This window comes from Rhipicephalus microplus, chromosome 8 (assembly GCF_043290135.1).
Source record: "Rhipicephalus microplus isolate Deutch F79 chromosome 8, USDA_Rmic, whole genome shotgun sequence".
In the NCBI taxonomy this organism is placed as follows: Eukaryota; Metazoa; Arthropoda; class Arachnida; order Ixodida; family Ixodidae; genus Rhipicephalus; species Rhipicephalus microplus.
Window position 1 is genome coordinate 29,489,976 of NC_134707.1, and position 26,834 is coordinate 29,516,809.

Consider the following 26,834-nt stretch of genomic DNA (forward strand, 5'->3'; position numbering starts at 1 on the left):
TGTACTTCTATTTTGAAGACACCGCAAGGACCTGGCTCCAGAATCGGGAATCCACGCTCCGAACGTGGGATGTCTTCTGCGGCGCATTCCTGCAAACGTTCGCGAGTGTCGCTCGCAAAGAGAGGGCCGCTGCGTTACTAGAGACCCGGGTTCAGCTGCCTAATGAAAATGTTGCCAATTTCACAGAAGAGATGACCCGCCTCTTCTGTCACGCTGACTCAGACATGCCTGAGTAGAAAAAATTTCGTCTTCTCATGCGAGGGGTCAAACAGGAGCTCTTTGCGGAACTCATGAGGAATCCACCGAACACCGTCCAAGAATTTGTATCCGAGGTGAACACTATCGAAAAGACCCTGGACATGCGCACCAGACAGTATAATCGTCGCCTGACTCCAAAATGCGCTGCCGCTCAAGCCATTGACTCCGACGACCTGCGTGATACCACCCGAGCGATCGTGCGGGAAGAGCTGCGCAAGCTGTTGCCTTCAGCGCAGCCTCAAGTGGATTCGATCGCCGACATTGTGCGAGAAGTTCGGCAATCACTTCGAATTCCCCAAGCACCGCTGCCCAAGCCGAGAACTATGAGCTACGCCGCTGCAGAGTGCTACTCCTCCCCGTCCACGCCAAAACGCCGCCCCATCACACTTCCGTCGCCAGACGACACCGCCGCCACCACCCCCACCGACGTCCTACCATTCGCCAGCGGGCCAGCGCAGCGCGCAGAGGAAAAGCGACGTTTGGCGTGCACCTGGCAACCGCCCGCTCTGCTACCACTGCGGCGAGGCCGGGCACACTTACCGCCGTTGCCAGTGCCGACAGATGGGACTGCCTGGCTTCGCCGTCAATACACCATGTTCGCAGCCTGGAGAACGGCCACATGACATCGCCCACTACCTGACAGGAACTCAGTGGACACCACGAAGTCCTTCCCGTTCACCGTCGCCAAGCCGTCGCATGTCACCGCACCACCGTCAGTACTCTGGCCCAACGCGAGGCCGGTCTCCTAGCCCGTATCCGGGAAACTAAGGACAGCAACCGATGCAGGTGCGGTTGCTGTGCGACGAACTACCGAAGATCCTCCGACGACGACGACGCGACGGAGCTTTCCGAACACAACGCCAACCTGGAATGAATGAATGAAACCATGTTTATTCCACTTTGTTCGCGCCGAAGGCGCTGCGGTGGACAGTCAGGGCACTATAGCAGGGGGGGGGGGGGTAGAGCTGCCTCCGTTTTATTACCGGACGTCATGGAGGCAGCTAAGTGGGGGCCGCTTGAATGGCTTGAATCTTGTGGCTGTCGCGGAGCTGGTCGCCAACCGGTGGCGCGGCCGGGTCCTGGAGGAACATGATGAGTGCTCGCCAGAACTCGATGGCGCGATCAGGGGGCGAAGGCTCCGGGCAGGCCCATGTCCGGAGAGAAGAAGGCCAGGGTCCCCGTTTTATGGTGGCCAGGGCACGGAGCCTAGGCGGGTTGTACACAGGGCACTCCCAGCACAAATGGTTGAGATCAGCCCGGCAGTTGCACGTGGAGCAGAGACCTGTCACGGGTGGTGGCGTGTCACCCCTGTGGAAACGGTTCAGCAAGAAAGGGGTAAGGAGTGTTCCTGCCTGAATTCTCCGAAGCAGGACAGACTCTCTCCGTGTGAATACCTTCGAAGGAAGCAATGGTATCGAGAGTGGATTACCCACTGCTGTGAGGTAGGCGGCGCGACGTTGTTTGGTAATGTGCTTATCTGCTATCGGATCTGCTAGCTCGGGTGGGGTAGCCAGAAAAGTGGAAGGAGTATCGGAAGCTCTGGCTAGCGCGGTGAGGAGATGAGCGCGCGCTAATCTGTGAGCCTTCTCGTTTCCGGGGATACCGCAATGCCCGGGGACCCAGTGGATGGTAACGTCATGACCACATTCGCGGAGCAGGCGCGTCTGGTGTCGGATCTTCTGGAGTACAGGATCTGTGTAAAGAACATTAGCGCATGCCCGATGGGCAGCCTGGGAATCAGTGTACACACGATGGTGAACAGGGTCAGTTTGAGGTGACATTTCGAGGGCCCACTCCAAATAGTCTAAGATGCCCACTAGCTCTGCTCGAGTGCTATACATCGCATCTGCTGAAGCATGATAACGTCGGCTCTGATTTCTGTTTGTCTGGTCGTACCACGCAGTGGCATAACAAGTGTTACTGGTACCGTCTGCAGGAAGTGCAGCGTCAGTGTATACGACGCGTTCAGTCATGGGGAGTGAACTCGTGGCCCTAGCATGTCTCTTGGCGTAGTTAAGGCGCCGTGCTCGCTGATTAGGGTCCATATTCAACGGAAGTGGCTTGCCGTCGGTGAGTACCGTGATTTCCCAAGGCGGCGTTTTGTTAGGCAGCATGGGCAGTGTGTTGATGTCATACCCGAGAAGCATAAGCGTGTATCGCCCGGCATTTGTTGCGCGAAGCCTCGTTTCCTGTGTGTGGATGTGCATGTCGATGAGCTCGGTCAGATTATTGAGCTTGCTGCAGCTCTTGAGCGCATCCAGGCGTGTGTACCTTGGTAGTCCGGTAACCATGCGTTTGGCCTCGTTAAGCAGCCGGTCGAGTTTGATTATCTGCGTACGCCAACCTGGCAAAGCCCTGACGGCGAAAGCTCACTTACCGAAGGTGGCCCGACGACGCAACATGGAAGCAGCGGAACAAGCCGACGCAGCCGTGACCCGACGCCACGCCCTAACTGTAATGCGAGACGGTGAACTAGTGACCTCGACGTTCTTATCGACGGCCACAGTGTGACAGCTCTGGTCGATACTGCAGCCGACTATTCCGTAATCAGTGGGTCGTTCGCCACGAAGTTAAAGAAAGTTAGGACAGCTTGGGAAGGCCCCGAAATCCGCACAGCCGGAGGTCATTTCCTAACGCCAGGAGAAATCTGCACAGCGAGAGTCACCATTAACGGCCGTATTTATCCTGCAGACTTCGTAGCCCTACAGCATTGCTCGAGAGATGTCATCCTTGGCATGAACTTCTTATGCCTCTATGGCGCATTCATCCTCTTAACAAATTCGATAACGTTATCTACAGAAGAAGCACTACCGCCGCCGTCAGGGAACCACGTCTTGAATGTGTTGAAAGAACGATTCACAATTCTGCCTCGCTCCAGCGTCATTATTTCAGTCGGTGCACTGAGATCACCTGACTTGGAAGGCGTCGTTGAAGGCAATCAGCATCTGTTGGTCACCCGCAATATTTGCGTCGCAAGAGAAATTGCAGAGCTGCGGGGAAGCAAAGCAACGGTAATGCTCACGAATTTCAGCAATGAATACAAACACGTGAACAAAGGAACAACGGTCGCATACATCGAAGAAATTGGGGACGCCACCAGTGCTTTCGCCCTCGCCGATTCTGCGGAACCTGCTCAGAGAAACCAAGCCCCTCCCCCAGCTTTAGACGTCAATCCCAGCCTTCCGAACAATAAAAGAACAACTCAAGACCCTGCTTGCTTGCTTGCTTATTCCTTTCTTTTGTGGCTCTCACCCACTAAGGGGGATTGGCCAAGATGCCGGTGGTTAATGCAAGTCAATACCTCTAGGTTTTCTAGACTAGGGGAATATGTTTACTGTGTTTTGACTGTGAAATTAATTTGGCGCAATGTAAAAAAAAGAAAAAAGGGGGGGGGAGTAGAGAAATAATAAAATCTGAGGTGTAATCGTTATATGAAATTCTTCTGAAAGTTGAATCATTGCAGTGTATCAGCTAAATAATAAATGGTAGTGTGACTAGTAAAATTAGGAAGCTGATCACTGACTCAGCAAGGTAATCTTCTTGTGTTATATAGGAATTCGCAGAGAACCCCGCAGATGTTCCTGCGGGGTTCCCAATGAATCGGCCCCAAAAGACAAGATATTGGAAGTATTAGGTGATATTCCTAGTTTTTTAAATAAAATTTCGAAACAATTTTTTCTTTGTTGTTTTGACACGGTCACATGTGATAAGAATATGGTCGATATGTTCAGGTTCGTTACAGTTTGAGCACAGAGGAGTGGCACCAGTCCAGACCTGTTTAAGCAGAAATTAGGAGGTCCTGCTCCTGCAAAACGAAGATTGCTTTTCGTCGTCGTCGAAAATTCGGCAGACTCCAATCATTAAACATCGCATCATAACCGAGGAAAATGCCAGAGCACTCCGTCAGGGTTCGTACAGGGTTTCGACGCGAGAGCGCGAGGCCGTGAAGACACAAGTTGATGAAATGCTACGGGACGACATCATCCAGCCGTCCAAGAGTCCATGGGCGTCCCCCGTAATGTTATTGAAGAAAAAGGATGGAACCCTACGTTTCTGCGTCGATTATCGCCGCCTGAACAAAATCACAAAAAAGGACGTGTATCCTCTCCCACGAATAGACGACGCACTGGATCGGCTTCATAACGCCAAGTACTTTTCGTCAATGGACCTCAAGACTGGCTATTGGGAAATTGAAGTCGACGAAAGACACCGAGAGAAGACTGCGTTTATAACACCGGACGGCCTCTTCGACTTTAAAGTGATGCCCTTCGGTCTTTACCTAAGGGCAACACTGTAGTCAGATGCGTTCAAGCACTCTCGCACTGGTCAACTTGAAAGCTGGCTCGCCAGCTGTTGACTTGGAGGCAGTTTCGGTCTGTGCCATGCCCAGCCTGGAAGTGGGTCGCAAAGTGGAGTTCGGGTTGCCAGGTGTGAAACCCACCTAGCGGCCTTTGTGTGTTTCCGTCACGGGGTGTTCCGCAAAGCTTACGGAGAGTTCGCTGCAGGGCATAGATGTACCGCCACGCCAGTGCCCCTCGGGAACTCGGTATCTGAGAGGGAGAACGCTGATGCAGGACACAGCTGTAGGTGTCGGCATAGTCCCTATCCGTCTCAAGGCAGGAAAGTGTTAGAGGCCTGAGTACTTATGTATGTGTATGATGTGTTTCGCACAGCCGGTGTCCGCAGTTTACAGCGAGTTAGCGGATGTGAGGTAGTCGCAGTGAGTGGAAAGTGGGTGATATAGACTGGTAACTTAGCGCACCATTCCGACCAGGGTTGCTGCTTGGCGCGCTCGTAGACATGCCAAATCTTAGCGGCATCATGAAGGTTATCGACGGCCACCAGCCGTTTGCGATTCTCTGACCTGCCATCGAGGGTGCCGAGCGAGCTTACGGTCTAGACCCACAGGAATACGTCATCCTCAAAACCACAGAGCTCCTGTAATTCCCATACAGCAGCTGATAGTAACGAGCTTTGGCAGGATCCACGAGTTCCCTCAACAAAACAGGACGAAATTCTCGCTAGCGAGGATTTCGTCCGTATGACGTCTATGCGTTTGTTGCGCGAAGAACTCGAGGGCCTAAGGGCGGGCTCCTCGGAAACTGTAAAGACCCCGGAACTTACGCAGGCCACGGTTAGAAGATACCAAGCTGCCCAATTGGTGCGACAGCGACAGGCGCGTGGCAGTGCAGATGGGCAGTGCTGCATCATCGGGTAAGCCGCCCTGGGAGCCTTTCGCGGCGGCTGCGGAATATGTGATACTTGCGGCCGTTAGACATATTAAAAAATAAAACTACAGAATGCAATAATATATACAGATTCCATAGGCGTAGTAAAAGCTCTAAAAACTCTTAAAAAGCACAAGAACTCTGACCTTGTCTCGTTTTATTCTCTTTTTTTGCACAGTCTACTTATCCAAACAGTGTGTTGTAGTCTGCTGGGTGCCAGGACACCGCGAACTACAAAGCAACGTTCTGGTGGACCAGCAAGCTTAATCCGCCAAAAAAACCGCTACTAATTTATTGATGCCAATTCCTGCACTCCACATGAAACCTTTTCTAAAACGAAAGGTCATGGGCTATTGGCAGAGCACATGGGACACACACACAGGTAATGAAATGCATGTCATCAAGCCGCAACTTGGTCATTGGCCACCAGTATCAAAATCACGCCACATAGAAGTAATACTTACAAGGTTAGGAACAGGACGTAAATACACTACACATTCACTTCTTTTGTCTGGTGGCGATCCACCTTTGTGTGATATAGGTGTGGGGAAGCACTTACCGTACTTGACACTCTGATCCAGTGTAAAGAATTAGAGAAACAAAGAAAACACTTTTCATTACCCTATATACCGACAATAGATACACTTCATCCTGCAACATCCTGGAACCACCGAAGAGGCATTGACGTCATCCGCGGTAGCTGCAGCAGCAGTCGGGTCGTGAAGTCCATGATGGAGGAAGCGTGGGCGGCATTCTTATAATCGAGCCGCTACCCGCGCTGCCGATGACCCTTGAGGTCATGGACAGGCGTCTTTAGCTGCAACTTGATAGGCTGCGCCAATGTAATGGACAAAACAACATACAACGCCCGTTCGTCGGGCTCTGGTGGACGAAATCGGCTGTTTTACATGGGTGTATCAACGACAGATACTGGTTCCGTCGTGATGTTGTGAGTAGCGCGTGCTTCGTCGCAGTGGTTGCCAGCGCTGAAGACAGCACCGGAATTGTATGAGGAGTGGTCGGATGCATCTTTGATGACCTCTTACACTCATACGCGACAATTTCGTCTAGCGAGCGCAGCCGGCCCGGAACATATGCCAACAACCCTAGTCGCACTTGTGAACCGCAACAATGGGGCAAGCTTAAGCTTTGCTTTGCGACGTCTCCAATATGTAGCTTTTCTCGTAGGTAAACATGCGAGGCTTCAACTGATGGATGTTGTCAGATACATGCGCACAGATGAGCCATTATGTTGAGCGACCATAGCTTTGGAGAAACTCTTATGCTGTGCTGCAAGTCCACTATGAAAATTACAGTTGCCACTTGATTTTCTTCGTTCGGCGCAGTGTTCCCTAGTGCGTCACTGGCTCCGCATTTATGTTGTGACTTCTCTGATAGCCGACGCTGTTGTGGCGACAGGAAAAGATAGATCTCGTTTTGTATATTTTTGGGCTGGAAGTATTCGTGGCATGGCGGTGCGTCGAATATCTGCCTTATTAGGACATACGCAAATCCCGACAACGCTGAGTTTTAATGACGGGGATGTAGTACGCTTCCTTCTGGCAGTGGCGAACTTACGCCCCGACGTGGCGGTCTATAGTGGCTAAGGTACTCGGCTGCTGACCTGCAGGTCGCGGGATCAAATCCCGGCTGCGGCGGCTGCATTTCCGATGGAGGCTGAAATGTTGTAGGCCCGTGTGCTCAGATTTGGGTGCACGTTAAAGAACCCGAAGTGGTGGAAATTTCCGGAGCGCTCCACTACGGCATCGCTCATAGTCATGTGGTGGTTTTGGGACGTTAAACCCCACATATCAATCAATGGCGAACTTGCGTTGAATCACGCCACAGCGCCGAGTATGTATGCATATATCAGCAGTTGACACTACGCGACAGCAGCTGCCATTACATCCTGTCAAGCTCAGCAGTTAGTTAATCAGTAGGGATCCACTTGGTAAACTTGAATCACTGTTTACAGCTTTAAATTATGTACTTGACTTTCACCCCATATACCGACCGAGCAGCTGATCCGTAGCATGATTTCTGTACTGAGGTCATGGCTGCGGTGGCTACTTCCTCACCGTGGTTTATTTATCACGACCTTTTGCTATTCAAACAAAGTGCACATATTTCATGCCACTGTCATGATTTATTACTTGTGTATGGTTTGCCTGTGTTACTACGAGAAAATTTAAGACCCATATACAGCCACGTACCATATCATTGTTCACATCTCGCGTGTATAAAACAACGCTCTTCGGCCATCAATTGGCTCTTGCTCCATAAACCCCCATGCATCATCAACTGTGGTGCAGCTGTCGGCTATCAGCTTTTTCTGCTGTGGCTGTCTGATCTATTTTCATCAAAGCCACTTGTTAGATCACGTTGCCACATGTCATCGCTTCCTTTGATTCTTGAATTTCATTGTTTCAAACACGAACGTCGCTGCTCCATGTAGCAACAGTAATGTTGCACGGGATTGAAGGTGTATTCTATTCCTGCATGGATAAAAGACAACGTATGAAGGAAACATTGCACAGAACGAAAAGTAAAAAAGAAAGGACAGCAGAAAAATTTTTGGGTCATATAAAGCTCGACTTGTGCGTTTATGTTACAGGTTTTCTTGAGAAGCCTGAATGTCTAGGCACATTTTAGTAGAGATAAATTGTCAGCACCCTTCTCGATAGGTTATCTTTGTTGGGAACAGCGATCACCCACCCTATATTTAGCCTATGTTTATGTTGAAGTCTATTGTGAAACCTTTTTTGTGCTACACATGTTTGGACTATAGCAACGGTTCCATAGAGTGAACCCAACCTTATTAATCAGACTTATTCTTTGTGAAATCAGCAACTAGTGCGTTTATGAGCTAAAAATATTTCTAATATTTACCTAGTTGTCTTTGTATGAGCACCACTTGTGAGCTAATTGATGCTTTCTATGTACAAGCCTTCGCTGTGCAAGTGAACAAATCTCCACGAAAGGTGTGCTCTAGCACACAATGGCGCCCTTCGGCAAACAGTGAAGCACACGTAGGAAAAAGCAAATGTTTATTTCTAACACAAACAAAACGAAGAAAAATTGGAGTCTTGCAAAATTGGTACTTCTCGTGCTATTCACCTGAAAGAAGAAAAAAAGGTAATCAATTAAATTCAATGCACCATTTCTAGCACAATGTCGCTTCGAAAGGGTCACTTATGCGTAAGACGGCTTCAGCGGTAGAAGTTGGCTGTATACCTTTCCGCGATAACAAAAACACCACTGTTGCATCGAACAAGAAAATGCACAGAAATGATGTTCATGTAGCGACGCTACAAGTTCACGCACCAACTTGCCTCGACATCGTAGATTTTAAGCGTTCGCTATAACCTGCACGATATTTTATGCTTAAAAATGAATTACGGCTCTTTCATATTGATATCAAGGATCTAAAAAGCAACTTGTAAAAATTATATTGAGGAAGTTTTGTCAATAAGCAGAAATGAAACCTTGAAGTCCATGACATCATGTTGACAGTCACGCATAGTTTCCTAATTATACACTAGAGGTAACTCTGGCGCTAGTGCCTAAAGAAGCTGCAACGTATGGTGCTTCAGCGAGCATGGGAATGATAGGTATGACGTAGATTTGCCTGGTCTTCGCACTTTGCTTTCGTTCTGGCTTCATGCGGCTTGAAGCTACTTTGTCACGAAACAATTGGCAAATGATCGACATCAAATCGACTTCAAAGCGACTTTAAATTGATTTGACTGCAAATCAGGTCACACAGGGAAAGAACGGTTTGTTCTCTTTTCGAAACAAAACCAAAACACAGCAATAAATGAAGCCACAAGTGCGTTCACCGTCAACAAGCACGAAGACTTGGCAAAGCCACGTCATACCCATAATTTCCATGCTCGCTTAACGATCGCAGCACCACAGTCCTCTCTAGTAAAATTTAGAAAACTCTATGCTGCCAGGTGCTGACATTGTTGTGCAAAACTGGAAAAATATAAAAAAACTAGGGAGCGCTGAAGAATCAGGGCAGGGCGTTTCAGCTACACTTGCGTCAAAGGAATGCTGAGTCGGAATGAAGCTTGGCCTAAGGCACTTCTTCACTATGTTCCCTGTTTCATTTCTCTACCGCATGTAGGAAAGGATATTTTATCTTCACTAACGTCGTCCGCTGTTTGTTTTGTTACTGTGGCCTTCTCTATTTTTTGAGGACAGGTAGCGTGTAAAGCTCCACCACTTTGCACATATGCTTAAAGTGGCATTTCAAGTTGATAGGGCTGCTTAGATGCAGCGACCTTCTGTGGCTGCTAGAGCCACCAACGGGTCTAGGAACGAAGCATTTGCCTTATAGCGGAATTCTCAGCCTGCCTAAAGTACTTACACTACTTCAGAAAATAAGCACCAACACTGCTGCAGTCCTGTTGTGTTTTTTTTTATTTTGATGAGAACGTGATGCCTAGAGAGGTATTCATTAAAAGCAATAACTTTTCGCTAAAGAATGAAAATCTGAAACGTTGAAGTCTGTCTTTTTTGAAAAGTAGAAGATGGTTTAATGGAGCTTTGGTTTACTGTTCCACCGATAATTCTTTCTCAAGTACGCAGAATGCTGTGAAGTGTTCACTTATAAACTATCTTTTTTGATACGTACCACGGTGTGACACTAAAAATTAGGGGATCCTTAAGCTTCGCCTTTAAGAGTTGAACAAAATAGTGATATTCTGTTCCTAGTGCGTACCTCAACCACTTAGTGCATGAAATCTCTTTTATTCTTCCTGTGCACCCACTACGTTGCCTTAAGGGTGTATTGGCGTTTGTGCCTTTTGTAGTATGACTGGCTTTGAACTATGAAGCCATTATGATAATCCCATGTTCTGACGCCCGATGGCAATGTACGCTTGTAACACGCAATATAACAGCAATGGTTCATGTTGTATTGTGAAACACGTACACAGGACGCGTGTATTTGAAAAGCATGGAAGTTACTTTCGTTGCATTTCCAAGCAGAGTAAGTTATTTTCAATGTATTCACTAGCATAGGCGTGGCTGTGTGGTTGAACACCCGCTTGCCACGCAAACGACTCGCGTTTCGTCTCCACTCATACCCTGAATATTCTGATCCTTATTTCATTTGCATCATCTTTTTATTTTTTAGTCATGTGCCATAGCCACCGCTATGGGGATCCTGCTGTGGCGCTCACAGTAGTACTCGGCTTGCTCACTAGATGGTGCTGCGGCGCCCACTCCACTCCGATGCGTGCTATAGTGTGATAAGAGACCGCTAGAGGCGCCACTATAAGATGCGTTCGCTTTTGGCGCATCTCCTCTTTCACCGGCAGTGCGTATGCTTCGACTATGATCGATGAAGCGGGGGGATCCGAACGCGGCTGCAGCACACGCTGCAGTGAAAGTTGATGCCGAAGATGCACGGAAGCGTCGGAAAGAGTATTCTGAGCTGAGAGCCCACGAAGTGGTGGTGAAACGCGCACAAAGTGCTCATGGCGTCTTCACATTACGATCAACTGGGAAAGTTTTCACGATTTACCGATGTACTTCCGGAGCTTCGACCGCTCATCATCATTCACTTTGTGGATGTGCTGCGATTTTTTTGCTCACAAACGCCGACACCGCGATTGATGACGCTGGAATTTCTGCGAAACGAGCTCTTAACGTTATTGAATAATACTTACATGCTAAGGCATGCATGGCGTAAAGTTGTGCGTGAATGTAGCAAATTAGGCTCACCAGTGTGCGTACTCCTCGTCGGTTCTGGTCCGCGGCATGTAGTCGTAGTGGCGCAGCGGCTGGTGGTACCAGTCGAGCTCCGGGGGCAGGTGGTACCGCATCAGGGTCGTGATCAGCATCACCGGCCGAGGACGCGAGTTTGGCGAGCCCTGTGTAATCAGGTGACGTCGCGTTACAAATCTTGCAGGCTAACGTCGTGAGGTTACAGGACAGTGGAAGTATAGATGGACACGCCTTGAACGTCGTAAGAAAGCCTGCTGCACGACTCAAGTCGTTTAGTAACTTCATGTCTAGTTTCTTTTGGCAAAGTTGGTTAATTATGGAGGAAGAGCGTACCAGCGGGATCTGGTGCACACGACAGCGCTTGCATATAAGGGTCGTTTTCCTTCATTTCAGTATGTTCGCACAGGCATTTCCTTCATTTCGTATTACTTAAATTCAGGAATGTTTTTCTGAAGGTTGCCACTCGGCCGCTTGTTTATTGAAGCTCTCTTTATTACTTTTTCGCTTGAGTATCAGTAACAAGAGCGCATACAGAAATAATGAAAATATACAAAACGTTATATTACACTACGCGCAAGCGCTCCTCCTAACAGTTATATTATATTATGAAAGAAATTAATTTTACCCATTCATTCAGCTAACTGCTCTCCGGTTCACATTTTTTCCCTCACTCACTCAAACTTTCACACGCCCACCCTTTCACTCACTCGCTTGTACAGCCACTCACTCGATCGCCGATTCACTCCCTTCCTCACTCACTTGCTCAATCACTCTCTCACATTCACTCAGACCTACCGGCAGCTTCATCTGCCGCAGCGCCTGCGGCAAGTAGCAGGGCCCGAAGTAGCGGTGTCCTTCGGCTGACACGACGCAGCCCTGAATCAGGATGACGTCTTGCACAGCCTCGTCCAGGGAGAACTCGATGGCGTAGTACAGGTTCGGCATGATGCCGCCTTCTAGGAACTGCTTCAGTTTGTCGTGCGTCCAGTCCTGTCACGACAATGTAGCCGAAGCATTGGACATGTTTAGCTGCTCGTCCGGAGCTGCCGTACAGACGCGGCCTCCCATTGGGAATGGCCGGCTGGCTGCGTCCGCACGGCTGCTGCGGGCAAGCAACTACATCGGTCTATTCGATCATTCCAGCGACTATAGGTGGCGCTGCGGAAGGTCAAATTGGCGGACGAGATGGTGATGTCGGGAGCGTTTACGTCAGCGTCGCAGAGCGTGAAGACGCGTTCTTTGGTTCGTGACTTCTGAGAGACCAAACTGCGTCGCAGTTTTATCACCGTGTGACAGCTTCGGAGCATGGCTACATGGAGCCGCCTGCGTCGCTGGAATGACAGAATTAACCAAAAGAATCACGATGTTTGTGCTAACGTAACACGCACCTTTTTAGGCTTTTTATACCTAAAGTCGACCCTCGCGTTACAATAAAATATTCATGTGTCTATATTGTGCTTCTGAATTCAATAGAGAGTTTCAGTACTGCGGAATGGTGCTACGTACGCATCACGCAAGCGCCTTGCGTTACGTGGCGTCGTTTGCCACTAAATCGGCTTTTAGTACGCCGTAGTACCCGCGTACGTAACGAGCGTGAAGCGTGTTGCGCCATCTGGTAGATCAAAATAGAAGCACGTGTTGTTGACAGCCAATGTGAGCCAATCCAAGTGTTATAGCCAGATTATGGCCATATTTTAAGCCACAGAGCCGGTCGGTGCTTGCCTTCGATGCCGCCATTTTGCAAAACGAAGTCTCGCGCTGTCGCGAACTTGTTCGAGAGCGGCGCGATCACCTCATACGTACGCACGCACGCATCTCATGCGTGCGTACGTAGCGGCTGCGTACGTAATGCGATACGTGCGCGTTGCGGTCTGCGCATGCGCACTACGCAGAACGTGGCGTTCTTACGTACACAACGCCGCCACGTACGCAGTACTAAAACTCTCTAATGAAAAGTCACCCCTCGTGTTACAACGATAGTCATTTTCCTATTAGCTAGCTGACGCCGTTGAAGAGGACTGCACACCTGGTATCGTTTGTGGTTGATGAGGACGCCGAGGGCAACGCGTACCGCCACAGAGAACCACATGCGGTAGATTACTGTCGGTGGGTCGGGGTGCTGCTCAGTGATGCGCTCCATCACTTCCATCGGTATGCTGCACAGCTGCGAATGGTCGATACAAGGTTTGAGAAATCGTCATCATCAGTAGCAGCAACCATCGCAGACTGCAGAGCAAATGCCTCATACATGTTTCACCAATGGCGCCGCCGCTGTAGTCAAGTGGCTAAGATACTCGGCTGCTGACCTGGTCGCGGGATCAAATCCCGGTTGCGGCGGCTGCAGGCGAAAATGCTGTTGGCCCGTGTGCTCAGATTTGGGTGCACGTTGAAAAACTTCAGGTGGTCGAAATCTCCGGAGCCCACCACTACAGCGTCTCTCATAATGGTATTGTAATTCTGGGACGTTATACCCCATGCCCATATTAATCATGTTTTGCCAATAAAAATTAATCAATATCATCTGAGCTGTTCATCTGTGCACAGCGAAAGCTGCATGTTCAGTGAATAGGATTAAAGGTGTGTCAATACACCTGACGAGGGTCCAACTTCACTATGATAATTCAGCCGCATTCGCAGCATTAATTTCGCCCATCTTACATGGTGATGATGTAATCACCACGTAGATAAAGGGGAGGGTGTTGTAGGAGCTCTAGCTCTCTCGAAATTTTACAACTTTGCTTGCTTGTATACTGGCGCTCTCTTTGGCCGGCATATGGCCTTTGCGCCAATAAACACTTTATATCATTGTCATATATACAACCAACATACAAATGCACGCTGGAGCATACATAACACACAAAAAATGGTTGAACCCTATCGCCCCCCCCCCCCACACAAATTCTGACGAAGCCCCTGTCAAACACCGCTCGACGGCGTTTTTGGTCCCTTTTGTTCTATGGTCCCTTTTAAGGCAACCACATGGAATGCTTCGATCACTTGGAACAGCTTTGCTATTCCTCGCACTCACTTCGACGTCGGTCTCGCAGACCGCCTGGCATACCGACGGCATTGCGGAGAGGAAGCCGATGAGGCCTATGCAGTCTGGAGACACCAAGTAGTCCTTGAAGTCGCCTTCGCTGAAGAAGTACTGGTTTGAGTCTGCGTTCTGCAGGCGTCCCTCTGTGTCTGTACTTTGTCGCGTTCCTTTGCCGTAGACCTGGCAAAAGCGGATTCGAAACAAGAGGGCATGAAACAATACAGTAGATTAGGAGCGGTGGTGAAGACGCGCGAGATGCATAAATTGATTAACCCCTTACTGCTGAGTGTCGCGAATTCGCGGAAGCTTTGAACAATTCAGTCATAAAAACTAACGGGGAATGAAGATTTCAGCATGAAAAATCTATCGTCATCTCGCCTAATTTATATGCTAGAACAAATTGTAGCTCATGTACCTACAATTTAGCTACATGTAGCCGATTTTGTAGCTGATGGCGGAGAGCGCGGAGCGCACGCAACACCTTTAACTTCATCGTTTTCTTCTCGCCAAGATGACGCATGTTCTAACATCAATAATGTTTTTATTTTTGGCGTGTACGCATCCAAGAGATCATACACGACATGTTGCTTAGTTATGAAGTACATTTTTTGTTGCAAGGTCCTGGCTTCTGTGGCAAGAGAATTCGCGGCATACACAGAAGTATGCATTAAAGTTGCATTTTAGATAATTTTGCTGTGGATTTATTTAAAAGTAGCTATTTAAAGCTCACAGATGGAAACTTTTTGTTAGGCAGTTTCATAAAATCAGGCATTAAAAGGTCAAGACATTGACTCCAGGACAATACAACACACTGCTGGATAATGTTTGACGTAAATATTCCCGGCATGCGCGCCATGCCTGGAATTCCATGGCGCGCCTACAAGCGCGCCATGGAAGCCCATGTATGAAGTTATATTATACACATAATGAATCGTCCAAGAGGAGGGCAGCTACTTAATGTTTTGACTACAGTATTGTTATAATTGCATATATTGCTGGGTTTCTTTGCTGTTTGTACCTATTTTTTTGTAAAAGTGAGTAGATTTTCATACCCATTTCTATGTTTTCATAAAAGTAAGAGCTTAGTAAGTGCACGAATGTTCATTGAACTTGGGACTTTGCTGTGATCAAACGCACACAAAAAAAAGAGATGGGACGAAGTGCAGGCGACATGTGATGTCATGCACTCGCACAGTGAATATCGCGTGCCCTTTTTTCGTCCATGGTTTTTTTCTGTGGGCGCTACACATTCCAACGTATGAATCCATGCTAACTAGCACAATCTTCGATTCCGTGAGTTCATTCAATGAGGTGTCGCACTCACTTCTTGACTGACTGTATCCGCTTTTGTGCTGCCTAGCTTTTTACATCCTACCAAATCGTACTTGGTTGGTTTGGATAGCTGAGCTAAGCGAGTACACAGCACAAAGGGCTGAAACAGCGGGTTAAGAGCGAATTACAAGGAATGTGTTCACAGATAGTCTGGTACTGTACCTATCACGTGTATTACGTGTACTGATAAGTGTTTACCTTTCACGTGTATCACATCTAATGAAGACTACTAACTTTATCAGCGTAAACGTCACCGTCAACTCTGCAGTGGTTTCAAATGATATTTATCATTGAATATTTTTTTCGCCACCCCAAGGAAGCGGAATATGTGACATTTTTAACTTTGCAGTTGCTGTTGTTGACACAGCAATTTCTATTTTTCAAAGGTTGTAATTGAAGCGAAGCTTTACATTTCAATGTCAGCATATATTTTTCAATTTTTCTGCACTTTTTTCATAACTTACCTTCACGATTCCGGAGCAGATGATTGAAACCCGCTCGTGCTCGTGGCCCACAAAGGAGAGCACATTCCCTTTCTTTTGGGTCACGAAGAACGACTGCAATGTGAAAGGCAACGCAGTAACATATATATAAACATCTGAGAGCCTGTTGTGTGGCTAGTGACTGGGATAAGTTACTATGAATAACTGACTCAGATAACGTATCAGACTCTCGTTAGTACGGGGCTGTCGTCATTACCCGAATGTCGCTAAAAAAAAATCTCTGGAACGAATTACCTTATATATCGTATCTCGGCGGAGAGGTGACAGGCGCACCTCTCAGTTGGGAGAATTGTGAAAAAATTACTTTTTTTGCATTAGAAAATTATTTTTTTGGGCCTAAAAGTACGGTTCTGGAGCCTTCGCCTGGCCAGTTGTGGAGCGTGGGTGGACTCCACATAAAATCTTACACCCTCAATACGAAAGATGTCACAAAATGAGGAACGAGTAGATGGAAACCAGTCCCTTCCACTGCAGATCGCCCAGGCGTATTGGGAACCCGCGCCACGGTGGTCTAGTGGCTAAGGTACTTGGCTGCTGACCCGCAGGTCGCGGGTTCGAATCCCGGCTGTGGCGGCTGCATTTCCGATGGAGGCGAAAATGTTGTAGGCCCGTGTACTTGGATTTGGGTGCACGTTAAAGAACCCCAGGTGGTCAAAATTTCCGGAGCCCTCCACTACGGCGTCTCTCATAATCAAATGGTGGTTTTGGGACGTTAAACCCAACATATCAACCAATCAATCAATCAGGCGTATTGGGAGCAGAGTCTCCCTCAAGTAATGGACATGAATCGTGGGGGTCCCCCATGTCTTGACCAGATGATGTATCAAACCGTGGCCAAGACACCCAGGGATATCACTCCCTGGAGCTGGGCAGACCAACTCATACCGATGGTGCTGTCATGGCCGCAAGGAGACGGTCCACTCCGCCTCAATCGCACCTCTTGGCCGGAAGCGTGCCCTATACGCAACGTGCGTATCGACAGACAATTGAGGGCAGGTGTGATTGGAGTTGAGACTACCGACAGACACCGCGCCATGGCTGACGTGCTCAGCAAGCCAATCGGGGACTTTCAAGCCAGCCGGTTTTTTGAGTTCCCGGCTATGCTGGACATGAAGGCTGTGTCGCAATTTGTCGAGGCGGTTAGATCTTCCGCCGGCACCCAGAGAGATGAAGCAGCATTCCTGAGATGCATGCTGCTCAGCGAGATCATCATTGACGGTGACAAGATCAGGAAAATGACACAACAAAGCACTTGCCTCACGGCCCTTGGAAGCAAGGGTATGAACGAGTGAGGCACTTGGGCCAATGCCATACGTGTCCACCATCATTTTTTTATTATCACCAACTTTTGTCATCTATTCACGCCACACACACCTTTCACGGCATGGTCATGATTTTATTACTTGTATGTTTTTACCCGCCTTACCGCGAGGAATTTTATGGCCCTTATACAGCCGCTTATCACAATCATTGTCCATATTTTTAGTATGATGAACAGGCGCTCTTTGGCAGTGAAACGGCCCTTGCGCCACAAAGCATCATACATCATCATCATCAACAACAAGTTTGTAACGAATTGGCGGCTACATGGCCCGTATGCGAAATCTTGGAAATATCGTATCATATGCGATGCCTTGGTTTCACGTTTAATTCATTTTATCGCGTTATGAACATGAAACCAAGGCATCGCACATAATGCAAGATTTCCGAGATTTAGCATATGATCAGTGTAGGCACCAATTTGTTATAAACGTTTTCTTTGCACAGATACGATATATAGGTTCATTCGTTGCAGACATATTTGAGTGACATTCGGGCAATAACGACAACCTCATAGTAACGTGATTCCAGTCGTTCATATGTTGCAATTACGCTCGAGTGTTCACAGGCATACCAACGAGAAGTACCTTGAGCAACTTGGTGACCTCTTCCCTAGGCAGCCAAGGAATGCTAAGCAGGATGCAGTGTGCCGTGTCTCCCACGATGATGTTGGTCGGCATGCCGTCCACGCGGTGGATCATCCACGTGAGGTCCTGGGAGTGATCGCCAAGGCAAGGCAAATGAGGCGATATTGCATAAAGGAATGACACTTCCGATTGACAGGGCTAGTTTGAGACACGTCGTATCAGACTTGCGGCGAACTCAACTGCCTTTTTACTTTTCAAGACCAGCATTGTTAGACACGTACTTCCCTTGCGCAAGCTTGTTGAGTTGGTTACTGGCATTATCCAAACGAGTAAAGTTCGCGAACACACGAAGACACAGAGATGGACGTTTGTCGAAAAGGAAATGTCGATGGAGACAATGCTTATCTTTATGAGGGCGTAGAAGACTGTAAGCTTTGTGTGTGTTGGTACGACCTGATTATGAGGTTAACTGAAGTTCTCTCTAGTTAATTTCAGAAAACTCTACGCCTTTGACCAAGCAACAATGCGACTTTATATGATGTCAGCTTGTATGATATTGTAAAGAAGTGATGTTGACGTTGTAAATTTTTACGACTTCTGAAGTCATGGTGACGAACCATATGGGAACCTAGTGGTGCCCAGGTGGCGCGCCTACTCTTTCATTATTCACGCCTAAAATTTACACGATGCACCAATATGGCGAGCTGTCTCAGAATCAGCCAGTGGGAAAGAGCCGTCGCGAGGTGTACTACAGGAACGTTTCAATGCGCCCTCGTACACGTCACGCGTGCTGAAACGCATGGTGAACGCCGCGTGACAGTGCCGCCAGTTTTGCCTGATGTGCGTCGTGTTGTAACCTGTACTTTGGAACACGCAAGACCAGTGAAGAATTGGACACTTCGCTGAAAAGTGCGACGCAGTGGGCCAGCAACGATGCCAGCGTATTATTCTCTGCTACGGTTTCAATGATGTGCAGTGCGCGATCGAATGCCTTCGCGAGACTGTGTTGTCGAAAGGATGGACGCTGTCCAATGCCAAGTACGTCTGGGACACGGAAGAAACAGTGTGACCTTTTGACGCAGTGCCAAGCATTGTACGGCGTAAACTAGCAGGTAAGTGTGTTTGAATTGCGCTTGCGAAGCTCGACGTAGTGTTCAGGTTGCTTATTATGTGCGCACTTTGATGAAAATTAGGAATTTCTAAGGCAGCTTTGAGGTAGCATGTAGCCGTTTTGAGTTACAACCGTTTTGAGCGGGAACATTACATTTACGTAGTTGGTTGTCGCCACTCTCGTACTATATATTACAGAAGCTGTTTAGCCACGCCCTCGTTTATGTTGTGTTTAATGGCGAGCGTTAACCCACAAAATGCTCGGATAGCAGTCTTTCAGAGAAGTTTTTTTAAGCTGTCGGTGAATCGTGAAATGAATGTCTAAGACAACCTTCACATGAGAGACCAGTGTAAAGCGGAGATTAGTGGTGTTAGCGAAAATGCAAACATATCGCAGTGGTCGTGCTTTAACGAAATCGACTCACCGTCGTCTGCAGACTATTCGCAAGCCAGTGCTTTGCGTCATCTAAGCCTGACACTTAAAAAAAAGAATGCCTTTGAACAACCTAGTGTTATTGACTTTGAGGTGGTTGCGTAGTTGACCCGCAGTGTGTGGTCAGTAATGCATCATACGTTGATCATCACGGTTTTTCTAGCAGTCATCCTCTTGTAACCAGTCTACAACTGTGCGCGTAACAACCAGACATAATACTGTATTTACTCGAATGTTACGCGAGGTTTCTTTTTGTTTTACTGATTTTTGCTACTTATGTCGAACCTCGCGTACCAAATAGCGAAAATTTTTTTCTACTATACGTGTTGAGATGTTAACCCTCGTGTTACAATCGTAATTGTATTTCAATCGAGTAAATACAGCGTGTGTGTGTAATATACGGCACGAAGCTTTTGCAACGTAAGTTTTCATATGCTTCCTTGAACAATTTCAAGGCGAGTGTTAATTTGAAGACTTGACATTTTCAGAGCACCGCGCATTGTTGTAAATCAACGTGGGAGAGAGTAAACTGCGCATGCTTTGTATTTTTCCTCTTGTTGAAATCTTTTTGTGCTTGTGGCATCCGTGAATACAACAATAACGCCGGTCTAGAAGCTTCTTTTTCCTCGTCCAGTCATTTCGCATGGCGCAATGGTTTACGTTAGTATTTGTTTGTGCACCCGAATGTTTGCGACCACGCTCGACAGTGTGGCGCCCGATGTCTGTGAAAACTTCAGCGCTGGTTCCGCATAGGTAGTGATGACGATTTCACGTGGGACGTAATGACACATTGCGTTAGCAAACAGCATTGATTTCGCCTTGTTATAATTGTCATGGAAACGTCACCTCGTAAAGCATGCCGAACTGCTTGTCGTCTAGTAGGCCGCCGTCGTGCAGGTCGTGCAGAGCGTCCAGTGCCTTGTTCAGCGTCTTGCGTGCCGCCTGACGCGTCTTCGTTGCCACTTCGATGTTAGGGTACTTTTGCTGGATGTCGATAACGTTTTTCAGCGTCTGTGCACCCCGCACATAAAAAAAAGGAAAGGTCAGCTTAACGCAGGGGTCAAACTCTCATCAGAGAGCAGGAGGAAGTCACAAAATCTAGTCTCCCGATAGTCTTGTACAGTGAAGATTATTGAAAAGTATCCCCCCCCCCCTCAGCAAAAGTTCGTGTCAGCCTTAAACCACTTACACTGCGCATATTTCACGCCACTGCCATGATTTTAATACCTCTATGTTTTTACCCTCGTTAGCGCGAGGAACTTTAAGGCCCCTTTACAGCCACGAATCATATGATTGTTCATATCTCTAGCCTACTGAAATGGCGCTCTTTGACCATCAATGGGCGCTTGCGCCATAGAATACCCCTCATCTCACTTAAATTTTAACGCTAACTGTGCAATGTCAAGCCTTTCTTCTCAGGTGATGTTTTATATAGGGTAAACAGACTGAATTGGTTCCCTGACGAAAAAAAAAAAGCTCGAGTCCAGTTGTGTCTGTGTAGCTCTTGCATACACGTATTAAGAAAGAAGAAAAAAATACACATATCGCACGAAGAACGTCATGTGCAGGCCTGCCTCGCAGGGGCGTCTGCGCGATCTGGCGATTGGTGTGTGGTGACACCAGGGAACCGAGCTAACGGGCGGATTTTGATCTCTTTCCACGCCTAGCCGTGCGTGGTTAAGCCGTGTACGGGTAAAAGGGGATCCGGGGGGTTGCACCTTTAAGGCTCCCCGGGCAGAGGCAACACACAACGTCGCTTCCAGCTTCACGTAGACAGCACTCATGGGCAGACTCACTCCGGGCAAATCGGAAGTCGCCTTTTTACAGTGGAAGCGCTTATGAGATCACAACTGTGGTCAAACTTGCTCAAATACGTCCCATTGTGTGAACTGTGACGGGGAGCATGCCGCATACTCGCGGCCCTGCCCTTTGCGGCAAAACAAACATTTTTACCACCAAAGCTAAAGAATATATAGCCTTCAAAGAGGCATGGAGGTGTATGACCCACATGCCTAAAACTTCTTTGCCGATGTAACTGTGACGGAGCACCGTCACAGCGGCTGGCAGCAGCTGCCATGCTTGCGCGCAGTGAGCCGGCGGCCAAGCCGCTCCTCCCCACAGTGGCAGCAGCAACAAGTGCGGCTGCCACTGCTGCTGCCACTGCTGCTGCCACTGCTGCTGCCACTGCTGCTGCCACTGCTGCTGCTAAGTGCTGCTGCAACAAGTGCCCCACCCTGACCGCCACTCACCGCCACTCTGACCCACCACAGGTGGGTCAGAGTGCCTCGTCTCAAGAAGCAAGGCTGTCCCGCCGAGCACACCTCTACATTTAGCGGGTGCCCAACGCCTCTGTTGAGGTCATGAACACAACTCTTGTCCAGGTGGCATGATATGCGCCAAAAGAACGGCGTGACTCTAAGGACTAATTCAAAAAAGATAAAGCTCCTATTATGAGGCCTGCATAAAGCTCCGTAACCTGAAGTTTCTGTAACACACAGCCTTCACTTTCCAATCAATATGGCTACGCAGGTGCAGCAGTAGAACGTGAGAGGTCTCTTGCATAATCTAGAAGACGTAACAGAGCTCCTGCGTACATTTAGCCCTAAAGTGCTGAGTGTTAAAAAAACGCATCGTAAACCTACACACACTAACTTCCTCAGACAATACGCCATATTTTGCAGAGATTGCGACGATGCAGTCGCTTCTTCCAGTGGTGTGGCAACCACTGTGGATTGTAGTGTCGCCTGCAGGCGTTTCAATCTGAGGACACCTCTGGAAGCAGTCGCTATTTACGCGGTGCTTTTTGCAGAGCTCACTATTGTCGTCTCATTATACACACCCCCTGGGTACAGATGTGCTAAAACTTAATTCATAAACCTAATTGACGAGCTTCCTGAACCATATTTAGCAGTCAGTCCCTGACATAAATGCACATAGCACACAGTGGGGAGAGTGTCGTTGTCATGCGGGAGGACAACTGATAGAAATTCTTTCTTTTCTACTAGTGCATGTCTGCTAAATACAAACACACACACTTCAGTTCAATGCACCAAACATACTCATCCATTCATTTAGGCATTCCAACAAGTACTCTAGTTTTATATCTCAAATGGCAGGTTATTGGAAACCTGGCATGAAAGTGTTCACTTCCCTATTGTAATAATTTTGACAAAACAAAGCCGCTCACAAATTAACCGCTGGGAAATTAAATTGGCAAGGTTGGAGCTGTTCTGACAGCATACATATCTACCATGGAATTGCATCTCTACCCTTTGCGTAGACGATGCATATGTGACACAGCAGGATGACAGATTTGGCAGATTTCGTAGAGTAAAATACAACGTGACCGCTATCTTTCTTGCCATGACATCTCTATATTTTACAAAAACACCGAATTCATAATGTAGTGAAATTACTCATGGGTGTCGGCAGAGTTTTTTTATTGAGGGTCCAAATGCTGGCATGGCCTGAGGTGGGCAAGGGCCCCTCTTGCACCTTCTTACCGTTTGCTGATGCCCATGAAGTTACTTAAAAGCCCATGAAGTAGTATGAAAAAAACATTTTTCACACCTAAACAAGCTTTTAGCTTTACGATGACTCATTGGCCCTTGCATGATGAATAACACTACAAACGCACACTGATGGACTTACAGAAAGGCTATCCACTAAAGCAAGTACATGAGCGTTTTGCGACCCCTTGGTCAGGATGTGGACCGGATCTTCTGATAAATGCTGACCCCCCGCCCCCCTTGAAGGCCGCCATTTTAAATGGTACTATTTTTTCGCTTTGTTCCTTCGACGTGAATTTTGAAAGGTTTGGTGACTGATCCACATAGTACGTGACTGGGCGTTCGCACCTGAAGTTTGTTCCGCCCGCATTGGTCCCGAATCTTGTTGGCAAGCTGGGTGTTCTTGACGAAGCGGCCCGCCTTGGCCATGGCTTCGTCTTCGGCGGTGATATAGGCCCAGCTGACGTCGTACGCGTAGAACAGCTTCCGGTTCAGCACCCCGTCCATCAGGTCCCACAGCCACACAAACAGGACCTGGGGCGGATGATAAGGTCATGGACCATTAGCCCATTAGATATCACTAGATGAGTTTTCTTTATTTTTTCATTTTGAAGACTACCCCGGTCACAAAAATCATCATCCTTCGTTTTATGTACGCCGACTATAATAAAAGGTGAATTTATCATGAGTCTTTCCACCACTAAAAAGTTAACGTATTTTATGGCTAAATTACAAGGCTAACTCAATCCGCTGATGTCACGCCAGGTTTGTGGAATTGTATGTCATATGAGGCATATGATATATCAAATGGTCGCCGATTATAATCATTTAAAAAGGGCAGTGCAAAGACTAGGGGAAAAGAAAACAATAGAGAGAGAAAGAGCGCTTTTGTAGTTCTACGCACCAACTATCCCTAACCGAAGTACTTCTCGTCAATGAACATACGAGAAAACACCCTTTCTATGTGTTCATACGAGGTTATTGAATACGTGGAATCCATATAAACGTTTGAGGTAGGTTACCAGAATATTGGGACGTTCAGCCATATTTGTCGGAGAGCTACGAGTCAGGTGAAAAGAATGAGTATGATTTCATCCAGCATTGATTTTTATCGCAGCTTGCCTCGCAAACGCCATCAGTGAAAATCAAGCACAAAAATGATTCGTTGAAGAACACTTAATGATCGTCGCAGCAAAACTATTCATGTTGCAAGTTAATCGCTAGGCTCTGTTGAGGGAACGAGTGAAATGGGACACTTCAGACATGGTGAAGCAATGTTTTCAAGGTGGTAATTTCGGCAACTGATCGAATAGCGAGCATTAATCAAGACGCGTGTGAAATGCATTTTGTTGTCTGGCCCACAGGCAGTGCAGCAAAGGCTTAAAATAGCCTCCTCGCATTTATATTTCGTTACAAGGTGCTCCACCAATAAGAGCAGTGCCCATTTCGACCATGTTTATTTGGGGTGTTTCACACGCAGAGACAGTGGTACACATCTGTGTCACGGTTCCTACAAAGGGTTAAAAGAACCATCAGAAGAATAGATTCTCACTGCTCTCTTCTGCAGCGTCTTCACCGTGCGGCAGGCAACCAGCAGTATGAAGCTGCACTGAAGGAAGATGGCGTACCACTTGTTCTGCTTTTCGTTCATACTTATTGAGACGAAGCTGGTCAGCACGAATTCGGACACCACAAGGACGAAGATTATCAGGTCTAGCTGGCGCCAAACATCTCGGCCCATCCTGAACATGCCCATCGAGTACACCTGTCAGAAGGAAAGAGAAAGTATAATGTGGGTGACTCTGCCACTATAATCCGTTCCAGAGTTTCTATAAGTGTACACCTGGTAATGTTATCAGAAGGTTCAAAGCAGGCAAGCACCTGCGCTTTTCCGTACTCTTATTTCGAAAGGCTTGAGAATGAAAGAAAGTGGTGGACAGTACGAAATAACGCAAGAGCTTAGAGACCCAATGGCTGAAGAAGCTGTAAAGCAAGTTATAGTTTTGCGTACGATGTCATCACATGATACCGTAACACACCTTGCCCCCCCCCCCCCTCTTTTTCTCGCAACCTGAAATAGGGCAGAATATCTTAGCAGGCCCACTTAGCGTCTGTATTTTGTTCGACACGTCCATCCTGGAAGAAACCATGCGTAAAAGATTTTTATATAAGCATGCCAACGTTTAGTTCCACGTTTAGTTACGAGCGCAGGTGTTGAGTCAATGCAGGGCAGTCAAGCTAGTCTAGCTTGACTGCCCTGCATTTCTCTTTCGCATGCTAAACCTGCAAAACATTAGGCTCATGATTTGTCGAATAAAAAACGGACGACGGATTTCTGGCTATTAAATATTTTGTAAAATTTCCTTATTAAGCTAACGTGCACAATTCGGCTGTCATGTATGTTGATAGCTTGCAGAGTGGTTTCGCCAGCGTCATCATCCCATATTTTAAATGCTGTAAATTATGACATCTAGAAGAGTTTGTGTTTGGGCTTGTTTGTAGTTATACCTTCAAGTGGCTGCCACTTACTTGAGACATACACCGGATAGAAAAGCATGTAAATATGCGGAACAGCGTCTATTTGACATTTGCTATTGAACAACGACTAGTCAGTAAAATATCGTTTGATAAAGTCAGTAGTGAAGTGAGTGTTTCTATTGTAAGCGTCTCTATGGTTGCAAATTCGAAACTACCGGCGTCTCTTGACTTAGACTAGTTAGTACTACGAAAGCTCGCTTTACGAACATTCCGGCCGTGTTTGCTGTAGCCGCTGCACTGTCACTTTTCAGGTTACTCCTGACATCGTTACCACTTCGGTTCCTACGGAGACCTACGTCTGCACAAGTGCTTTGCTAAAAGGGTGAGGTGACGCACGCACTCACCACGAGGAGTATCTCCAGGGCGTACAGCAGGACGTACAAGCCCTGGACGCTGACCACGACTGACATGATGACGTCATTCATCTTGTACTGGGTGAAGAACGCCAGTCCTCCGAGCAGGAAGACAAAGCCCACGGCCACCAGGCCCACGAGCACGTGGTACCATCCCTGAAAAGGAAACGTCACGTGGTACGCTTTTCCAAGGATTTTAAACTCGTGGCTCGCGGGCCACGGGCTATGCGCAAACCTCTCGCTTGTGTTCCGCGGCCCTCATATGGCTGCCTTTGTCCCATTTCTTTTTCTGAATAGGTATGTTAGCGAGCTAAACAGGCATGACTGCGTTAAAAGATTGTTTTCGTGAGGCACCCCTTGTGGTCAGAAAATGTCGAAAAGATAAACTTGAACGAAAAAAAAACGCATTTCGGAAGAGGTGTCAGGAATCTAGTAACTTTGACGGTTGCTTTCGACATGTTGTTGGAATGCTTGTGCCCTATCTCTTTCAAAAATTGCCTATGCGAAAGAATTGTCTATGCCTCTCGCCCCCTCTTAACTTTTTTCCTATACGAGCCGGCCCTTGCTGGACTAAGTTGCCTGACTGCCGCCCGTAGGCTGAGGCGAGATTGAGACTCCTGCCTTATGCGTTTACCAAGGAATGCGCCAGTCACAATCTTCTTCCTCTTTTTTTTTCTCAGTCAAATGCATTGACTCCTCCCTTCCTCCGCAGAGTTTCGGCATCTAACGAGGTGTAGCACTTCCTCCAGGAACAGAGGCACTGGAATCTATCTATGCCTCGAGTGGTTTTCCAGTTCCTCCGGCAACGGCCCACCTTTGGACAAGCGATGATATCATGTGATGACGTCATTTTGGGAAGTCGGATGGTGCGACATCTTGTGACATCAGGA

At 47.6% G+C, this 26,834-nt stretch overlaps 1 protein-coding gene and 1 long non-coding RNA gene across 2 annotated transcripts; one reads left to right on the top strand and one right to left on the bottom strand.

Moving 5' to 3' along the window:
* Positions 1-1,259: 1,259 nt before the first annotated feature.
* On the bottom strand, positions 1,260-24,099 carry LOC119183604 (sperm-specific sodium:proton exchanger-like). Its single transcript, XM_075870176.1, has 10 exons — positions 24,076-24,099; positions 23,402-23,587; positions 20,391-20,555; positions 18,002-18,127; positions 16,056-16,148; positions 14,251-14,439; positions 13,249-13,386; positions 12,018-12,212; positions 11,220-11,368; positions 1,260-1,566 (listed from the first exon to the last, which is right to left on the bottom strand). The coding sequence occupies exons 1-10, from the start codon at positions 24,097-24,099 to the stop codon at positions 1,260-1,262; spliced, it is 1,572 nt and encodes a 523-aa protein (XP_075726291.1).
* Positions 24,100-24,622: 523 nt separating this feature from the next.
* Positions 24,623-26,112, top strand: LOC142768430 (uncharacterized). The gene is made up of 2 exons (XR_012885281.1): positions 24,623-24,845; positions 25,954-26,112. It is a non-coding gene; the product is annotated as an uncharacterized LOC142768430 (long non-coding RNA).
* The last annotated feature ends 722 nt before the right edge of the window (positions 26,113-26,834 follow it).